Genomic DNA, 22075 nt, shown 5'->3' on the forward strand with positions numbered 1-22075 from the left:
TTTGATAAATCAGAGTATTAAAAGATCTGACAAAGAATAGAAGATACATCACCAGTTCACATACTTCAATCACACTCTATGACTAAATGACTCACTGGAAAGTGCTAGGTTAATATTTTAATTGCTTGGGCAATTATTATTTTACAAAGCAAATGTAACCTATTTTTAACCCTCACATTATTACCTTACATGTCTTAAAATTAAACGTCTTTGCCCTTCAGCACATACTTTCAACCCATTAACATTTGTGCCTCACCATATAAAAGCAACAATTTTCACATGCAGCTAATCCCAGGAAATGGAAAGTTGTACAAGTCTAAAGTTAATAACTAACATCACTGGTGAACTTGAATTTATTTTGATTATTATTATCAGGCATCATAAGTTGTGATTTACAGGTAAGTAAATGTACAGCGGAAAGATTAGTATGGAAACGAAATGGGTTCAATTTATGGGACATTGACATCAGTACAGGAAACGAGGCGCATTGCTAGAATTCAGGATTTTGACCCAACAACAATGAAGTAACAACGATATATTTCCAAGTCAGGACAGTGAGTTGTATGGAGGGGAATGTGCAGCTGATAGCACAATCTCAGTAGAAAGGATAAATGGTACTGTAATAAGAACTTCAATACAACCAAAGTGAGGAGTCCAGAAAACAATAATGGTTACTGAAATAAAAGTAAAAGAAGCCCTTGATTGGAGGTCAAGAGTATAAAAGTCGTAAAGCTAGCAAGTTCACCTTGAACACCAAAGATTATGTGATATAATACGAAATACACATTAAATCATAAGCAAAACAAAAATATGCCAAATTGTCTGCAATACATCAGGAAATCAAGTTCAATCAGTTAAAGATTCTGAAAAAAACATGGCCTGTATATATCGACAGCGTGGAAGGAGTTCTTCAAACGAGAATGCATGTCCCATAACAAATGAAACAAATTAGTAAGTAGCACAAATTCACTTTCCAGTGATAGCCATTGGCTATGTGTAGTCATCTGGTCCACAAGGAAAGACATCTTGCTCCAAGAGGCTGCTGATTTTGCTATAAATTCTGAGCCTTACAATTGTGTCCTCCACAACCACCTGATGAAGGAGCGGCGCTCCGAAAGCTAGTGCTTCCAATTAAACCTGTTGGACTATAACCTGGTGTTGTGTGATTTTTAACGATGTCAGCAGAGGCCTGTTGCAAAGACCTGAGCCTCCAGGAACAAAGGTGTTTAAACCTATAGTCAGCCTTGGCTAAACACTCCTCTTTCACTTTCCCACAATGCATGGATCCAACTCACCCCAGAACTGTGCCTCCATGCTCCCATCCCCACTTTCTCGACCTACCCCAGGTCTAACTAAGCACACCATCAATATCCCAATCTGTACTCACCTTTCTATCTTCCCTCCTATGCCTCACAACTCACCTAGGCTCATTGCCCCCTTACCTCCTTATCTAACCCACTTCTATTTTTGCCCACTTAACTGACTCAATGTCATTCACTAACACAATAAAAATGTCTTTATATGCCGCATAGCACTTCAGTAAGCCAGTGAAGTGAATGAAATTTCCAGAATATAGCAGATACTGCTTAAACTAATGGAGATGTGGCTTGGCTTCCCCCTACTGTTCAACTCTATGAAGATTCAGCTCGACTGAAAGTACACTGTTACAATCCTCAGGCCTTTGGCATCAGGCATTGAGCCCAGAACCAAGGGGGAAATAGAGATGATTTTTTAAAAACTGCAAAAGCAGCAATCCAACAGCAACTGCTGATTTTGGAAGGTTCAGAACAAGTTGTTTCAAAATCAACAAGCTAAATAAGGAAAATGTGTCAGAATTAGTTAATTATCTGAACACAGAAGAACATCCTGCATTTAGACTGAAGACAAACCATCTACCAAAGGTTTTAATTTTGTCAGGAAAACACCACAATGATAAAGAATAAATTGACAGTAATAAACTAAGCTCAACTGTTAGAAATAAAACTAGCGAAAACCAGACCAACAACACTGCAAAATAGCTAAACTCGCTGATGCCAGTCAGGTTTTAAAAACTACAACATTATCATTGTTCTTCACTGCCAAAGCCCAAAGCTGCACAATTCTTTCTCTCCACCTTTGAAATACTCCTTAAAACTCCTAAGGAAACGACCAAATTGAGTCTAAGTGAGTTTGATAGTACTTCAAGTCAGGCCTGGGGCCTTTTAGTATGTCAAGAACATAAGAAATCAGAATATGACACTTGATCTCTCAAGCCTGTCCCACCATTCAGCAGGATCATGGTTGATCTGCCCTCAATTGAAGAATGTACAGTATACTTTCAGTCCATCTAAACCCTCAGAGTTGGACAATAAGGGGAAGCCAAGCCACATCCTCATTAGTTTAAGCAGTATCTACTATATTCTGGCAAGTTAATTCATTCTTCTGACATATTGAAGAGCTGTAGGGCATACAAACAACTTTTCAGTGTGTTATTGAATGATATTGAGTCAGTTAAATGTGCAAAAGGATAAAGGGGTGAGGTAAGGAAGTAATCTGGCCTCAACTCCTCTTTCAGCTCCTCATAGTCCTCATCTCCGCAATATATTTCAAACATCTATCTGCCCCCTCTTTAAATGTTTTCGGTGACCCAGCCTCCACAACTCTCTGGGTTACAGAATTCAAAATATTCACTACCCTCTGAGAAATCCCCTTGCATCTGAGTTTTAAATGAATGTTCATTATACTGCAAATATGTCTCATCATTTGAGATTTACCATTTGTGGAAATATCTTCTCAATATCTACCCTGTCAAGTGACCCCAGAATCTTCTACGTTTCAACACAATCACTCCTCAGTCTTCTGAATACCATTCATTTTCATCAGCAAGCAGAGACAGCAAGCCTTGCCTCAACAACAAGGAGCACCACTGTTTCCACCTGGTTTTGAATTGTTTACCTTTCCCATGTTAGGCGAACAGGATAACCACACTGTCTGACCCACAGCGAACTCCAGCATTTTTTGGTTTTCAGTACAAATTCTAGCATCTGCACTAATTTGTTCCTAAAGAAACACAATGCTCTTTTAAACTCCAATGAATAAAGGCCCAATCAGTTCAACTGTTCTTGATAAGTTCACTCTTTTATCCGAGGAATCTGCCAAGCAAATCCCTTTGGAACTGTCTCTAATGCCAGTATTTAACTCTAATGCCAGTATATCCTTTCTTTTAAATCTTGAAGCCAAATTGGTCCACAGTATTCTAGCTGTGGAATCACCAATGCCCTATACGTTTGTAACAAAACTTGCTTGTTTTTAAACTTCAACCCTCTAACAAATAAAAGCCAAAATCCCCTTAATTACTTACTGTTAAAGGTATGATGTAAATAAGCAATGTTGTTGTTGTTGAAGTATTCAAATAAACACAATACAAAACCATTCCATAAGCCAAAAGACAAAAGTTCCATTTGTGTCGTTAAGTAACCATAGTCACAATTATGGAAGGGACAGAAAAAGATTACAACAAAAATAAAGAGCAGTGAAAATCCAGCAATATGATAGCATTCGGAACAAGATTCTGCTGAGAATGTTTGAGGAGCTAGTATCCACACTAATAATCAGAACCTCAAAGGTAATAATCTCTGGAATACCACCTGAGACACACAAGTTGACATGGACCTAAACAGATCACAGAGTTGAATGTGTGTGTGGTGTGGAAGACATCTGTTTGATTCCTGGAACACCTGGACCAGTACTAGGGAGAAACTGAGTTATTCACATTTAACCACAGCACAGTGGCTCAGTGGTTAGCACTGTTGCCTCATAGTGCCAGGGACCCAGGTTTGATTCCAACCTCGGGTGACTCTCTCTGTGGAGTTTGCACGTTCTCCCTGTGTCTGCATGGGTTTCCAGTTTCTTCCCACAATCCAAAGATGTGTGGTTAGGTGGATTGGCCTTGCCAAGTTGCCCATAGTGTTCAGGGATGAGTAGGTTAGGTGCATTAGTCAGGGATGAATGTAGAATAGTAGGGGAATGGGTCTGGGTGGGTTACTCTTCGCAGGGTCAGTGAGACCAAATGGCCTGTTTCCACACTGTAGGGATTCTATAATTCTATGAACCAAGCTAAGAGCAAAATTCTGGCACATCAAAATCTAGGACCGTTGACACAGCATTCAGCAATATGGTGGGTAAGTTTCAGAGAGAGGGCATCTTAAGTAGAAACAGAAACTCCAAAGCCATACAGCAGTGTAGCAATTTGGACAAAGATAAGGAAAGTGCAATAGGAAGGGAGGATTTCAGGATAGTGCTTTGTTGAATAAAGTGATAAAATTGATAAAGAGTAGAATTAAAGATACTTTGACGGAATGCACAAAATATTGAAAGATACATAAATTAATAGAATCAATAGAGATAAAAGGATTTGACCTAAAGCCACTGCTTAGTTATGTGGTGACAAAGGTAGGGAAATAGACATTTTGGGTACCCATTGTTTTGAAATGACAAGATAAAAAGGAAAGGATAGCAAAGGATGACATAAATAAGATCAGAAGCTCAGTGTTAATACTGCAAGTAGTTATGCAGGTGAAGAGCTTAATTGATCATGCTACTGTGGGTAGATACAAGAGTGGGTAGATATAATGTGAACTGATGGGTGGAAGGAGCTATAAGACTGAATAGTTAATAAACTCTATCAATGAAATAAGGCATCTTAATAATCCAACTGGTTTGGATCCAGGTTTAATTAGTAAAGAATAGTTGCCTAAAGGTGAAGGTTGCAAACTAAATCAAACACGGAAAATGCTACAGAAACTCAGCAGATCTGGCAGCATCTGGAGAGAGAGAAACAGAATTACTGCTTCAGGTCTGGTATGACTTCTATTGGATTTGAAATATACAAAGAGAAAAAGGGTAAATATCTTTAAGAAAAATCAGCAGTTTGCACATTCATCTTAATGAGTTAAAATCCTACTAAAGGATGCAGGAATAAGGTACCATGAATACACTAAATGTGCAGAAGAGATCAATGATAAAAGTGATATACGTAAAACACATAGGACGCTATCACAGCCCATAATGAATCTCCTATTGGTGGAAACTTTAACCAAGTTGTATCAAGGAACTCCAAGGTATGGGTTGAGGAAAATGTCACACTTCGTAAACATGGCAACTAGATTAAGTCAGACTGCCAGCATATAGTAAAGAAAACAGAGTAATAGTGGATAAGGTAATGAAGAAATGGATGGGGACTAGATCTTGGGCATCAGCTGAATTCTAAGCTGACAATGAGGTGGGATTTGCCAATGATGAATTCAGGGATGTGTGAGATAAAGTGAACATTGTGGTAATGAACACAGCGACAGAAAGTCTTGTTAGTCATGGAGTGCATGAAAGAAACTAATGCAGTAACAGATGAAAACCTATTCTACATGGGCCAACCAACGCAGCAACAGATGAAAACCTAATCCACGTGGGCCAATCAACTTATACATAAACATTTGAGCTGGCCTGGGGAGTCCAAGTGAAGAATTCACTGCTGGGGGCTACAGTCCATGTATCGTGGGAGAAAACCAAAAATTAGTTGAGCAATGACTGACCATTCCCAGGTTTAGGAGGGGACTCCACTTTTTCTGAGCACTGAAATGATCTGCATTCAGGAGAAATAATGCATTATTTGAAGCTACTGAGAAAATTCAGCAAGCCCTATGGCTTGTATAAAGCTATCGGAAATAAATTTTAATCTCAGGACATGGCACATTACAAACTTGATGGGCAGACAGAATGGAAATATGGTTATAGGAGAAATAATAATAGCAACCAAACTGTTGAGGTATATTCCTCAATGTTGAAAGGCACTGATTGCATACTTAGAGAATCTGAGCAAATCTTAGTAAGTAATGACAGACCATTTACTTCCCACCAGGGCTTGATCAGAGGGAATTAGGATTATGAGTAATAGAATTGTACAGCCTCGAAATAGATCCTTCTGTCCAAATTGTCCATGCTGACCACCTATCTAAAATTAATCTAGTCCCATTGCCACCTGATGGCTCACGTCTCTCTAAACCTTTCCTATTCATATACACATCAAGATGCCTTTTAAATGTTGTAACTGTACCAGCCTCCACCACTTCTGCTGGAAGTTCATTCCATAGACACACCACCCTCTGTGTAAAAAAGTTGTTTCTTAAGTCTGTTTTAAATCTTTCCCCTCTCTCCTTAAACTTATTCCCTCTAGTTTTGAACTCCCCTACCATGGGAAAAAGACCTTGGCTATTCATCCTATCCATGTCCCTCATGATTTTATAAACCTCTGTAAAGTCACTCCTCAGCCTGCAACACTCCTGGGAAAATAGCCCCAGCCTATTCAGTCTCTGCCTATAGCTCAAACTCTCCAACTCTGGAAGTATCCTTGTAAATCTTTTCTAAACCCTTTCAAGTTCAACAATATTTTTCTTATAGCCAGGGAGACCAGAATTGAATGCAGTATTCCAAAAATGGCCGAAGTAATGTCCAATAGGACCCCAACAGGTCAACCCAATTCCTATACTCAATGCCTTTACCAATGAAGGCAAGTGTACCAAATGCCTTCTTTACCACCCTGTCTACCTGCAACTCCACCTTCAAGAAACTATGAACCTGTAGCGCAAGGTCTCTTTGTTCGACAACACTCCTCAGGACCCTACCATTAGTTTATAAATCCTGCCGTGATTTGCTTTACCATAATGTAGCACCTCACATTTATCTAAATTAAACTTCATCTGCCATTCCTCAGCCCATTTGACCATCTGATCAAGGTTCTGTTGTACTCGCCCGATAACCTTCTTCACTGTTCACTACCCAACGAATTTTGGTGTCATCGGTAAAATTTACTATCCATTCCTCCTATATTCACATCCAAATCATTTAGATAGATGGTAGAATATCTAACATATACTTTCCCAGTCAATCAAAGGACTACCCTCCCCACTGTTTCCACACACATATCTGAGAAGGAGCATAAAACTCTACCCATACTTGTGGAGTCCAAAAGTGGACTGCTTTGTCCAAAACTCAAGTGTTCGACCAATAAACATTGCTATGTGAGGAGAGTTGGCTAAGGCAGGTTGAGAAATTAAAATGCAAAGATTAAATAATAAAAAGGGAAACATGAATAAGTGTTCCATAATTCTCACCAAATGTTCTGATGAGAAATAAAAATTTAACCAGTAAAGTAATTGATCTGTGGCAACATGAAGTGATTAAGGAAGTATTAGGTTGAAAGAAAAAGCTTATGAGGTTGTCAAAAAGAATAGGAGAAAGTGAGGACTGCAGATGCTGGAGATCACAACAGGTCAGGCAGCATCCGAGGAGCTGAAGAGTTGATGTTTTGAGCATAAGTTCTTCATCAGAAATGAGGGGATGGCCCAAGGAGACTGAGACATAAATGGGAGGGGATGGGGCTGAGGAGAAGTAGCTTGGAATGCGATAACTAGATGAAGGTGGGGGTGAAGGTAATAGGATAGAGAGGAGGGTGGACCAGATAGGTGATAAGGAAGATGGACTGGTAGGATAGTTCAAGAGGGTGCAGCCGAGTTGGAAGGTTGGTTCTGGGAAAACGGGGCAGCAGGGAAAATGAAGAAACTGGTCAAATCCACAACGTGACGACTGAAAGAGCTTTACAAATGAGCTACAGATGATGAAAAAATTATAAATAATAATTAAAGGGGAGAAAGTTGGAGAATAAGGGTAAACTAACAAAAAATATAAAAGTAGACTGTAAGAGTTTCCACAGGTATATAAAAGTAAACATTGTGCCTCAGATGGAAATCCAAGATTAATTATTATGGGAAAAAGGAAATAACAGTTTTGGAAATATTTCTTATGATACTCCACAGTAGACGACATTAACAAAAATTGCAAACAAAAGGCCTACTGATAGTTCTCTTATTCTTTCATGCAATTTGGCTATCACTCACAAGGCCATCATTCATTGCTCATCCTGAATTGCCCCTCAGATGCAGGTGGTGACTCATGCAGTCCTTCTTACATAAAGTTGCCAGCCAACCAGAGACTAATAAAACTGCACATGCTGGAATCCAAGGTAGACAAGCAGGAGGCTGGAAGAACACAGCAAGCCAGGCAGCATCAGGAGGTAGAGAAGTCGTGTTTCAGGTGTAATCCTTCTAAAATGTCAACTGCTCCACCTCCTGATGCTGCCTGGCTTGCTGTGTTCTCCCAGCCTCCTGCTTGTCAGCCAACCATAGAGTGGCAGATCTTTTGAATGGCAGCTCCCCATCCCCAGGAGGTGGTTACTACTGCCAGAATGACAACTACAATATTCTGACTTGTCATCCATACCACAAAGTGACCCTGCCAGCCACAGGGCAAAACCAGCACTGGCAGGATGGGATTCTCTAAGTGCCCATCAAGGGCTTCAGTTGCTGGAAAGGTGGGAAGACCATCCATTGGTCCACCAACTATCCTCACACCTGATTAAATGCCATCCCTGTGCCATTTGATAGGACAGAAGATTCCACCCTCAAAGGCAACACTTTAATTGAAATAAATAAGCAGAACGTCTCCAAGGATAACAGACTATTTGAAGCAAAAGATTAGCTATTTGCTTGATCAAATAACAAAATTTGCATTTGTGACAATAAACTGGTCTGATTAACTTCACTTCGCAGGTCTGCTGATTAAATGTGAATTATTAAAATGATAAAACTTTTTAAAAAAGGGTTAAAAACATTCAATTTGCTGCTTGATGCTATAAAACAGCTTACTTGTTGTACATGTTAACTTTTATATTTCAACTGGAAGACGCTATACATGGGAATTTTAATTATAACAATGATTACAGCACAGAAGCAATCTGTCAAACCCAGGTTAAACTGTCAGGATAGACAGTTATAACAGCTTACTTTATTTTGCAATGCTCTGAAATGTAAACTCAAATGCTAATATTTTATGATCATGTATTTCATCCACAATCTGGAATATTTCAATAACTGGACTCAGAATTCTGTCTTGCAAAAAGCACACTTACTTTCAATGGGGTCCTGTAACTTTGGATGCAGCAAAGCTCTTGGCGTACCATGATAGAGACTCAATCTGGAGTTTTCAGAAAAGGAAAAAAGACGACTGTTAACTTTTTCTTATTTTATTAGATTGAGCACCAGCTATTGGGTATAGCTTTATTAAACTTGTATAGAAAAGAATGTGATGAAATAAAGTCCAATTCCAGATGGTATTGATAAATGCTCCAAGACAATAGCCACCCATGGCAGACTCCAATTCTGGTATTAAAGAACTTTGGAATAGAACAGTAACTACATAGAGACAGCAAACCATCATATACACAGCAATAAGGGGCTGCACGAAGACGAGACAAATGCCATATTTCCCACAGGAATACAAGAATTAAATCAGATCGACTCAATCTGGATTAGCTGACTTTTTCCACTCTTGCCTTGAAGGCATAGTAGATTAATATATGATGGTGAAGTGGCAGAGTTTTCAATGTTCCTGTCGGCCTATTTTCCACAATCTGCCTGCCAATTTCAAATCAATTTCATACACAGGCGCGGGATGGGATCTTAAACCAGTCACTCCTTTCCATGACAGGTTTAGGAGCTCAGTCATTCTGAAAAAGATTTCTGTGGAAAAGAGAGTCAATTTTAAATTACATGTCAACTATTGTTCAGCCCTAATGTCTGAAAGAAGGTTGCTCTGCATATTTTTATATTAACAAAAATATTTATCAGAAAAATAATTCAAAATAAACAACCAGCAAATGGAATTTACCATGGACTGCAGTTTCAAAATTTTATAATCAGGTTTTCATCAATAATGCAGAACAAGTTTATTGAAGATGTAAAAGCATATTTGCCATTTTTTTCCTAAAAGTCATATCCCATACTGTTCTCACAATTAAGTTTTCTCTCCATGGATTTGATGTATTTAAAACACCTACTGAGTTCTACGCCAGCACATGGCAATCACTTGTTCACTAAATTAGCTGAAAGAAACCATTAGTAAGACATCTGTAAATCATCTAATAGTTACTGTGAACATGGTCAATAAAGTGAGATAGATTTAACAGTTAACAAATACAGTCCAAATGGAGCATTTTAAAATAGAGATGCGAGTTAGAAATAATTTATGAGAAACCAGGAAGGTTGATCAGTGTTACTGATGAGATCAGCTTTTTAAGCATTCAGCCAGAGAATTATTAGATAGCTTGAGGCCAGATTTTAAATAAATCAAAACTGATAAATTGACTTCCAAGTAACAGATCAAAGTTAACCACTGATGGTAATAGGCAATAACTAACCTTACTTTTGTCAAGGCATAGATTTCTTCATGAACACTCTAATACTCAAAAGTTCCAATGAACTATATATATTTAAATGGTTCTGTAAAATTGATACTGGTGCACCGTGTTTTAAGCCATTATTTAAATTTAATTCCTGCATGCCATAATACCATCTCAATCCATGATGTCATTAAGTGAGACAAAAGGAGAAGGCATATATTAATGAAGCAGCACCTATGTTGTTGCCAAATTCAAATCCAATCTTTCAAGATCTTTCAAAAACCATCAGGAAAGGAACAGTATGCTACAGTTTAGGTATTCAATCTATCCTGTCACACAGTTGGATTTTTGTTTTTTTTTACGGTTATCCAAAAATTAGATTATCACATTTTTATAAAGCCAGAAGTAGAAAATGACATTGAAATGCATAATACTAAGAAACTTAAAACATGTTCAGGGAAAAGTCAGTACCCTGTACATCCAGTTTATAAGCTCGCTCAGTAGCCTTCTGAATAAAACGCCATCTGATGTAGTACTAGACCCTGCAGACCTAGAACTGCAGCTGGACTGTATTTCCAGACTTGACTAGTTAGAATTTTTGAACTGTTTGGTACTACAAGGTCAGGGAGGGGAGAGACTTTTCACTTCCAAAGCTCTCCAACAGGAAGTACACATGCAAGTTGGCAAGGGTTCAGAAAATATTTACCAGCATGTTGCCAGGAATGGAGGTTTTGAGTTATAAAGATGGCCTGGGACATCTTTCACTGGAGCATTGGAGTTTGAGGTGTGACCTTATAGAGATTTATAAAATCATGAGGGGCATAGATAAGGTGAAAAGCAAGGGTCTTTTCCCAAAGGAGTGTGGCAACCCTCAATCTTCAGAATGGACCTGTTAAGAGTAGGTTGAGCTTGTTCATTTCTGTGAATAGCTGGGTTATCCCTTCAGATATGCTTCTAACACACCATTGGAATAGTAAGGTTCTCTTTTTGAGAAGGCTGGGTGCCTTTTTGAATTGTTAAAGGTTGGGGTGAACATTCACAAAATGTGTACAAATCCATTCATTGTCAAGCTCGTGTGAACAGTCAACTGACCTGTCGAAATCAATGAACAAACATGTCAAAAAGACCTGTCAGAATTGTTAAGAGGATTTGTCAAAAGCAACTATCAGAGGCAGTTACCAAGGCATGTAAAATCCCCGCCCCTAAATCCTTTGAAACATTGTCTTGAGTGTTAAGTAAACATTGCTTGCTATTTCATTCTCTGAGTTGACCTAATCGTGAGGTCTTGTGTTAATGGATTACAGCTATATGATTAATTCCATAGCCAATCATGCTAACAGTAGGGTGCCACCTTTTCACAGTGCAACTGACAACTACAAGCTCTTTGAAATGGAACTATGAATTCCAAAACTTGTTTTTATAAGTAACAGTGAACTACAGCAATTTTGTTTTGATGAAAGGCTTGGTGGAACTGAAAATATCTAAAAACCTATTTGTTTTTGTATGAACTAAGGTGTTTCATTCAATATAGTGAAGTATGCAATACACAGAACGCTAGGCATGATAAGTCCAAGGCAGAGGGTAATGGAGATCATGGGATGGGATAAATTGACACCAAATTGATTTTGGGATTACAGAGGGCCATGGTGAATGGATAGGTGCATAGGTTGACAGGAGATTATGAGGAGATACAGCTTGGTACCAGTAATTAATTGCATGACGTGGCCACAGGGATTGTATGGGGTAGGAATGAGGTGGCGTGAGGGATCCACATAGGAGGGATATTTAATGGACATTGAGCTGGGGTTCCAAAGCAAGCTTTCTACCCAATCAGCCTCCAGTGCTCACACCCTCCTCATTATTTCCAGGGTTTTTCCTCAACTTCTATTAAGCTTGAGCAAATATTTTTAAAAGTCAGAATTTCAGAACCAGGAATTCTCCTGATTCTGTGCACTCGACTTGCAAAAGAAAGTCCAGGATTAGTTATCTTCAAGAATGGATAGAAAATAACGCGAAAAATCTATTACAGAATGACTAAACTTGGTCACAACCTATCAATGCAAGCAGTAAGTAATTTATTTTTGCTATAAATTAAGTGGCTCCAACAAATCAGTTAGAATCAGACCTAAGAATTAGCAAATTGTTTACCCTAATTGCTCTAAGATTTGTGACATTTTATGTGCTTTTTGTAAATTCAGCCAATTTTTACTACATTTCAGAAGTATATCATTGAGGTTCACTTTGAAATGCCAAGGTTCTGAAAGGTTCTATGCAAACACAAGTTCTTTCTTTTAAAAACTGTATTTCAATTCTGAATTTTCAGAAGACCAAGCCTGATCACTATCAAATAAAAGCAGTTCAAGATGGTGACTCACCATCACCCCATCCGAGGCAATAGGCAGGAACGATAAATGCTGGTTTTGCCAGCACCACCCACATTCCAAGTACAAATATAAAAATATATTCAGTACCAGTGAACAAAACAACATACACCCAATCTTTCAAAATCATCTTGAAAATAAATTGTTTTTCTTTGTTTATGTGTTCATAACGTCAGAGGGAGATTTGGTCTGGTGGATTTACCGAATCTGACAGGCTTAGTAAGATGTGATCGAACATCGTGACAGATTCAGACATTAATTTAAAATGCTTTAGATTAAGCTGCACGTATTACTTCAGCTCCCACACAACTCCATTGACAGCTCCCACAGCACTCAATGGGCAGAATACTATAGAGACAGAAGTGGCAAGTTTGGAGATATGATGTCCAAGTAATTAAGCAGGATTGTGGTACACCTGAATCTTATCCTGTTGCCACCTTTTCACGTCTGCTAGAAGTTCTGGGCAGGGCGATCCATGATCAACCTTCCCATCCTACTGCCAATTCAGGAATTGAGGTCCTTAAGTGGCTCATTAGGAACGACTTCAGAGCCTCACCTTCCATAGCTGGGATTAACCCATGGGCATGTTACCATATGGCTTGCACATCAAAGGGTGTTGGCAGGTTGGAGTGGGACTCCCTCAGTCAAAAGTAACTTAATCCCTGATTGAGGGACTACACATAGAGCAAAAGGCCCTCTGCTGAGATCCACATGCCTGCTCTTTGCTCTTCCAAACCCCATCACTACCTCAATAAGATTCCACCCAATGTGTTTTTCTTGGAAATCACAAGAAAGGCAGGAAGCAACAAAACAAGTCCTTTCTGTAAACTTTTAAACATATTTCAAAACCTAATGCATATGATTATTTGGTCAGATTTAATTCCACATTTTGCATTAAGATGCAATGTGATTAATATCCAGTAGAGCTCAATAGAATGGAACTAACAAGAAAAAATTTGGATTTGACCTCTTGATGTACACCGGAAAGGGACAAAAAGCAATCAATCCATCAGGGAATGTGGTTTGGAGGCCAGGTAGTTTTCAGTGGCCATGCCATGTGCGATCTTCACTGGTGAGCTTCTCATTCATACCAGCACTCACACTCTTAGTTAGGAGATTGTATGTTCATGTTCCATTCCAGACACATGAGCAGAAAGATCTCGGTTGCCATGCCGATACAGTACTGAGGGAAGCACTTATATACAGCAGCTGCCATCTTTTAGGTTAAATGGCCTAGTAGTATTATCGATGGGCTGTCAACCCAGAGACCCAGGTAATATCTGGTGACCCAGGTTCAAATCCCACCATGGTAGATGGTGGAATTTGAATACAAATCTGGAATTAAGAGTTCAATGATGACCATTGTCGATTGTCGGAAAAACTCATCTGGTCCACTAATATCCTTTAGAGGATGAAACTGCCATTCTTATCTGGTCTGGCCGACATGTGACTCCAGACCCACTGCAATGTCTGAGGAGAAAGTGAGGTCTGCAGATGCTGGAGATCAGAGCTGAAAATGTGTTGCTGGAGAAGCGCAGCAGGTCAGGAATGAAGAAGGGCTTATGTCCGAAACGTCGATTTTCCTGTTCCCTGGATGCTGCCTGACCAGCTGCGCTTCTCCAGCAACACATTTTCAGCCCACTGCAATGTCTGGGCAATTAAGGATGGGCATTAATGCTACTTGGCCAACGACGCCCTCATCCTGTGAATGAATGTATAAATAAAGAAAATGCAAAAACACAGTTGTCTGGAGTGTAGCAGGAACAGATATTGGAAGATGTTCATGAGGAACAGGACAGATTCTAAGCAGATCCTTGTACAATCACACTAATCGTGGGTCAAGGAGAAGGAGGAACTGCCCTTTCCATGTTTACTATACAAGATACTCTCATGCTTCTGGTCCTGTGACTGTAACAGTATCATTGTACATTTGTACACACAAAGTGAAATGTTTTGTTGCTCTGCTAGTTTCCCAATGGATTTAGCTAGATTCGCTACAGTCAGCACCTCTTCAGGAAAGGATTAAAATGTAACAGGAAACCCATTGGGTCTCCTCAGGCCATATCCTAGGGTTTGGTTGTGCATTTATTAATGAGACTCCTACTAAAGGATGACAGAAGACTTGTCCATCACCAGAATTAGAAAATCAAATTTCCAGGTCAGGAAGGTGAGTTCCTCTGTTTTAAATGCTCCCTTAAATTATTTACAAGCAAGTCAACTGTAATATAACAAAGTTAGTTACAGATTATTCTGAACACAAGTATACACACAATCATATTTTGCAATAGAGAATTACAGAAGTGTTGGTTCAGAAAAGCAAATATGATGAATGTTCAGTTGGATCATCTTTACTTCTACCTGTACAGCCTCATTCCCATTTCTGATCACACACTGTAGTCAAGAAGTGCAGAAAAAATGACAAGGTTTTCTAAAGGTACCAGGCTCCTCAGGAAGAGGGCCATTAATCTGCTCAACAAAGTATAAAAAGGAAAATATTAGAGATATGTTTGCATGCAGGAAAGAAGTCATTTATCACTGCCTACATACTTCATACTTTCACAGAAGCCTAGAGAAATCGTTACTAAGTCTGGTAAAATTCTGAGCTAAAATAAGATGAATTTGAATAATTTGGTAATTCAAACATTATAAAAAATGCAGTTAAATGCAAATTTGATACTAAAAGTGTTTATCTTATCTGATACAAATTAAATAACTACAATTAAAACTTTGAGTGCAAACGTTGAGATGTTAATACAGTCAAAGATCATAAGAATTCTTTAGGAGCAGGACTGATATGGAGGTGCCGGTGTTGGACTGGGATGTACAAATTTAAAAATCACACAACACCAGGTTATAGTCCAACAGGTTTAGCTGGAAGTATGAGCTTCCAACGGCACTGCTTTGGACTATAACCTGGTGTTGTGCGATTTTTAACTTTGGAGCAAGAGGAAGTCTTTTGGCCCATTCAATGCTTTACCATTCAATAAGACCACGAATGACTATGGTTGTAACTGCATTTTCCAACCTGCCCCCAAGAACTCTCAGCTTCTGTGCAGATTAAAAATCTATCCAAAGTAGACATGAATGTATTTAATGACCCAGCCTTTAGGGTTCTTTAGGGAAGAGAATTCGAAGACAAACTACCCTCTAAGAACAAGAAGCCCCTTCACAACTTGAGCAGAAAGAAAATACCCCATTTTCATACATTTATTGATTCTGCATCAAATGAGGTTCATACAGATTTAAATCTAGTCATAGGGATCACTCATATCAGGGCGTGTGCACACTAGTTTATCTGTGCTAAATCTAACAGAAACATTTTACTTATCATTACCTCGATCAGTTTTGCATCCACATGGAATTCAAAAGGCAGTAAATATGAACCCAACTCTCCATATTCATTAAGTGGCCAGGAATCAAATGAAATACAACTCATACCCATTATATCTGAAATCAATTATATGAAAATCAGACTGTTTCTACAATGGGCGGGCAACTTGCTTCACCACATGTTCTCTATGTTCATAGAAGTCTGATTATCCCTTCCCTGGAGGTACTGAGGAAGGTGGCAAGAAGGGCAAATAATTGGGTGAATTAACCCTGGAGAGATACTCACTCCTGTCCCTCTCGCCCTCTCAGCAATTATGTGTTAGATGAGTAAGTCTACTGGGAACTTTGGCAATCTGGGGCATGGACAGTGGGGCGGCCTGTGAAAGACACCCCCTGCCCAATCCTCCACTCTCCCTGTATCTCCTATCCATGATACCCAAAAGAAAATTATCTACTTTCTCGCTGTTAAATCCCCTGATCCTGGTCTTCTGGCAACAATCCCTAGGACCTAGAAGCTGCCTGATTCTGATTGGTAAGTCCTACCACAAAAGCTGTGAGCCAATCATCAGAAAGTGGCTGACTGGATCCAATCCACCATCTTAAACATCATTCCACCTCCACCAATGCACTGTAGCTGGACTTCTTAAAAAGAAAACGACCACTTTTCACAATTTGAGGATGTGCCAAATTGTTTCCTTCACAAACTGCTTCTGACGTGTAGTCACTGCAACAACTCAATAAACACAGCAGCTAACATACTCACAATAAGATCCCACAAGCAACAATGCGAAAATCTGCTATGAGTGCTGTTTACTGAGGGATACATTTTGACCAAGCCACTGGGGAGAAATCCTCTGTTCTTCGCTAAAACAGTGCAGCAGAATCTTTTACACTGAACTAACGGCACAGGTGAGGCCTCAGTTTAACATCTTATCTAAAAGATGGCAGCTGCAGCAGATAAGCACTCCCTTCAGTACTGCAACGAATGTCAACCTAGCTCTTTCTGCTCATGTGCCTGAAGTGGGACATTAATGCACAATCTTCTAAATGAGGATGCGAGTGCTAGTAGCTGGCTGATATGGCTCCCTACATAACACAAATGATTTAACTCACATCACTTAGTGAGAAAATGTCACTTGGATCAATCATTTTTCTGTGGCTGAACTTGCTTTGAAGAGTTATTGTGTATCTTTATAATCAGATACCCAAGTTTTATTCCCCTAATTACTATTATCGACGTTAATTAAAACACAAACACTTGTCCTTTTTCCCAGTTGATATAATTTCCAGGTTGCAAACTAATTGCAATTGAAGTCACGTCTGCTCTCTATGAAATGTTTTGCAAAACTCTTCACTTGGGGAAACAACAATATCGAAACAAATGATTTGACTACTTAACTCATTGTTGTTCACAATGGGCAACTGATTGGTAAGTCCTACCAATCCTACCACAAAAGCTGTGAGCCAATCATCAGAAAGTGGCTGACTGTGTGGAATTTGCACATTCTCCTTTTGTCTGCATGGGTTTCCTCCGGATGCTCCAGTTTCCTCCCACAATCCAAAGATGTGCAGGTTAGGTAAACTGGCCATGCTAAATTGCCCATAGTGTTCAGGGATGTGTAGGTTAGGTGCATTGGTCAGGGTAAAACAGGATAATTGGGTAGGGGAATGGGTCTGGGTGGTTTTCACTTCAGAGGGTTGGTGTGGACTTGTTGGGCCGAAGGGCCTGTTTCCACACTGTAGGGATTCTATGATTCTATGAAAATTAGGAAGGCACAACTCGGTAGAATTGAAAGAATGCAGAGATTTGGGAGGCTGAAGGAGACAAGAAGGGACATGGACACAGAGGAACGTAAGAAGATGACTGGTAATTTTTAAGTCAGAACAGAAACAAGTGTAGGTCGGTAGGCAAAAGAGTGATGAAAGAACAAGAATTGCTGAGAGGTTTGAATGTGTATAACTTATTCAGATAGTAGATGGCAGTTTGGCTGGGAGTGCATTACAATAGTAAGTCTAAAGATACCAAAAACATGAATGAGGGTTTCAGGTGTGAAAGGATTAGGTATTAAACACAAAAGGTGTTGAAGGATGATGTTGTTTTACTTTTTAGCCATCACAATTATATGTACAATATGATGCAGTGTCTGCAGAAGTGATCAGAAAAACTGCGCGATCAGTACCTGCGGAGAGCCACCACTTAGTGAATCAGAGCATAATTCTTCTGCTTCCTACTTTACTTTCACTCTGGAGCCAAAAAGACTGCATGAGCAGCAAGTATCAGGCTAGAGGCCAAGACATGGGCATTCAGCTGCCTCTCTAGGTAGCTGTACCTTAGGCAGTTGGGTCAACCTTATCAGACACGATTAGGGGGATTAAATAATAATTTGAACACATCTTCAAAGAGCTATCAAATGAAATTTGACTCTAAAACTGTTTTGTCTTAATTACACAAGATGGTTGGACAGATCAGCCTCCATAATCGCCCTCTGGTGCAGTGACAGATGTGTAAAGATCGCTGGAGACATGGGGGAGATGGGGAGCCAGCTGATTTAAAAGATCAATTTTCTTGTGAAACATTGCAAAACCTACATCCTGGATTTTAAAAACCATGAGTACAGAAAATATTATATAGAACATAAGGATGGAAAGTTCTGCACTTACTCAGCAGAACTAGTAGCATTTATGGAGATTAAATGTTTGAGGTTGATTGAAACTGAAAAAAATTAAACATTTAACAGGTTTTTAGTAAATACAGGGGCTAAGAAGAAGATAGCAGCAAAAGGTCTGTAAACTGGGTGGAAGTCAGAAGAGATCGAATGACAAAACAGACGATGTTAGAAGGCAAAATGACTTGCTAATGTGACTAGTAAAGAAACAAGAGATGGTTTTAGAAGCAAAGGTGAATGAGCAAAGCAGAATCATTGCATGGAGCTGCGGTCCAAATAAATGGGTATGGTGGTTATGACCTGCAATATATAAAGTATTTAAAGTAAATATATAAAGTTAAAGAAACATAAAAAGTTAAAAGAGAAAAATTATAACATAGCAAAGATAAGTGGGAAAACGGAGGACTGGGAAGCTTTTAAAGAGCAACAGAGGATTACTAATAAGGAAATACACAGAGGAAAAATGAGGTACGATGGTAAACTGGCCAATAATATAAAGGAGGATATAAAAGCTTTTTTAAGTATGTGCAAGGCAAAAAAATGGTTAGGACTAAAATTGGCCCCTTGAAGACAGAAACAGGGGAATATATTACGGGGAACAAAGAAATGGCAGAAGAATTAAATGGGTACTTCAGATCTGTGTTCACTGGGGAAGACACAAGCAATCTACCTGAGGTAACAGTGGCTGAAGGACCTGAACTTAAGGGAATTTATATTTGCCAGGATTTGGTGTTGGAGAGACTGTTAGGTCTGAAGGTTGATAAGTCCCCGGGGCCTGATGGTCTACATCCCAGGGTACTGAAGGAGGTGGCTCGGGAAATCGTGGATGCGTTGGTGATTATTTTCCAGAGTTCGATAGATTCGGGGTCGGTTCCTGAGGATTGGAGGGTGGCTAATGTTATATCACTTTTTAAGAAAGGTGGGAGAGAGAAAGCAGGAAATTATAGACCAGTTAGTCTGACCTCAGTGGTGTGAAAGATGCTGGAGTCTATTATAAAGGATGAAATTATGGCACATCTGGATAGTAGTAACAGGATAGGACAGAGTCAGCATGGATTTATGAAGGGGAAATCATGCTTGACTAATCTTCTTGAATTTTTTGAGGATGTAACTCTGAAGATGGACGAGGGAGATCCAGTAGATGTAGTGTACCTGGACTTTCAGAAAGCTTTTGATGAAGTCCCACACAGGAGGTTAGTGAGTAAAATTAGGGCGCATGGTTTTGGGGGCAAAGTACTAGATTGGATTGAAAATTGGTTGGCTGACAGGAAACAAAGGGTAGTGATAAACGGCTCCATTTCGGAATGGCAGGCAGTGACCAGTGGGGTACCGCAGGGATCCGTGCTGGGACCGCAGCTTTTTACAATATATGTTAATGATATAGAAGATGGTATGAGCAATAACATTAGTAAATTTGCTGATGATACAAAGCTGGGTGGCAGGGTGAAATGTGATGAGGATGTTAGGAGATTACAGGGTGACCTGGACAAGTTAGGTGAGTGGGCAGATGCATGGCAGATGCAGTTTAATGTGGATAAATGTATGGTTATCCACATTGGTGGCAAGAACAGGAAGGCAGATTACTACCTAAATGGAATCAATTTAGGTAAAGGGGCAGTACAGAGAGATCTGGGTGTTCTTGTACACCAGTCAATGAAGGTAAGCATGCAGGTACAGCAGGTAGTGAAGAAGGCTAATAGCATGCTGGCCTTCATAACAAGAGGAATTGAGTATAGAAGCAAAGAGGTGCTTCTGCAGCTGTACAAGGCCCTGGTGAGACCACACCTGGAGTACTGTGTGCAGTTCTGATCTCCAAATTTGAGGAAAGACATTCTGGCTATTGAGGGAGTGCAGCATAGGTTCACGAGGTCAATTCCTGGAATGGCAGGATTACCTTACACTGAAAGACTGAAGCGACTGGGCTTGTATACCCTTGAGTTTAGAAGACTGAGAGGGGATCTGATTGAGACATATAAGATTATGAAAGGATTGGACACTCTGGCAGCAAGAAACATGTTTCCGCTGATGGGTGAGTGCCGAACCAGAGGACACAGCTTAAAAAAAGGTGGTAGACCATTTAGGACAGAGATGAGGAGAAACTTCTTCACCCAGAGAGTGGTGGCTGTGTGGAATGCTCTGCCCCAGAGGGCAGTGGAGGCCCAGTCTCTGGATTCATTTAAGAAAGAGTTGGATAGAGCTCTCAAGGATAGTGGAATCAAGGGTTATGGAGATAAGGCAGGAACAGGATACTGATTAGGAATGATCAGCCATGATCATATTGAATGGTGGTGCAGGTTCGAAGGGCTGAATGGCCTACTCCTGCACCTATTGTCTATTGTCTCTTGTCGAACTAATGCTGAGTCCAGAAGCCCATAAGGTTCCTAATTGAAAAATGAGTTGCTACTCATCAGGGTTACATTGAGTCTCAAAGAACAATACACAAAGTCAAGAAATAAGTGTTTAAAGTCGGAAAAGGAGACAGAATTAAAATGATAAGGCACCAGCAGCTCAGGGATTTGATGTCTATTTCCACCATATGCCGTATTTTGCTTCTAATGTATCATGTACTTGCATCTCCCTTAATCTGTCTTGTCATGCTTAGCTACTGTAGCCCACATTCCATCAAAAGATTTAACATTTCTCCTGTCAAACAAAATGCACCAACTTTTCAGTGTGAAAGAAGACTGCTCTAAGCCTCTTATATCAATCAGGAAAGACCCATTGGAATGATTTTTCCATCCTATCTTTCAAACATCTTGATACTGTGCTACGGAATCCTCTCCCCAAACACCACCTCCTTGAGATACTAGGCCTCAGTTCCAAACAGCTCATCTTCAAACATGCTCCCAGTCACCTCTGCAAAATCTCTAGTTACTGCCTTACATTGGTTTTGTCTCTATCAAAGGCTTGGTTGCTTGATGAAGGTTGTACAAAAACAAAAATTATTATTTGGGCAACTCTCTTTATTTGGAATGGAAGCAACATCATTCCTGTTCTTCAGTTCCAGTTCCAGAACTGGCTGCAATTTACATACATGTAATTCATAATGCATTTTCTATTGTCTATAAAAGGTTACCTAAAAAATATCACTTTCCTAACAGTTCAAATAATTAAATGTAATTTTAGATTTCACAATGAAAATTAATTTTTTAAATTTAGAAGTGTACTTGTGAATGAGGGATTTAACCAATGCACCATTCATAACTTATAGATGATAGCTTTTAATCTGTCAAACGCTCAGATATGAAGCAATCTGTCTGTCAGGTCAACCTGCAAAGGACAGTGCATGCCGGATGCGTGCTTGATGGATAGATTTGAAAACCAACAGTCAGGTCTGTCCATTTCAGTCAAACATCAGAATTGTCGGAAACCTTACAGAAAAGGCAGGTGGGGTGTGCCAGGCCATACTTGGAATTCAATGTGGACCTCCA

The 22075-nt window shown here is 39.6% G+C and overlaps 1 protein-coding gene across 1 annotated transcript in view; it reads right to left on the reverse strand.

Moving 5' to 3' along the window:
* nphp4 (nephronophthisis 4) overlaps positions 1–22075 on the reverse strand; it is a 450076-nt gene that overhangs the window by 326920 nt on the left and 101081 nt on the right. Inside the window, exon 4 of the mRNA XM_087980586.1 lies at positions 8999–9063. Coding sequence (XP_087836712.1) covers positions 8999–9063 — 65 coding nt within the window. The remainder of the gene's footprint in view (positions 1–8998; positions 9064–22075) is intronic.

This window comes from Chiloscyllium plagiosum, unplaced genomic scaffold, assembly GCF_037043375.1.
Source record: "Chiloscyllium plagiosum isolate Xiang-an unplaced genomic scaffold, Cpla_swu_hap1 HiC_scaffold_37, whole genome shotgun sequence".
NCBI classification, from domain to species: Eukaryota; Metazoa; Chordata; class Chondrichthyes; order Orectolobiformes; family Hemiscylliidae; genus Chiloscyllium; species Chiloscyllium plagiosum.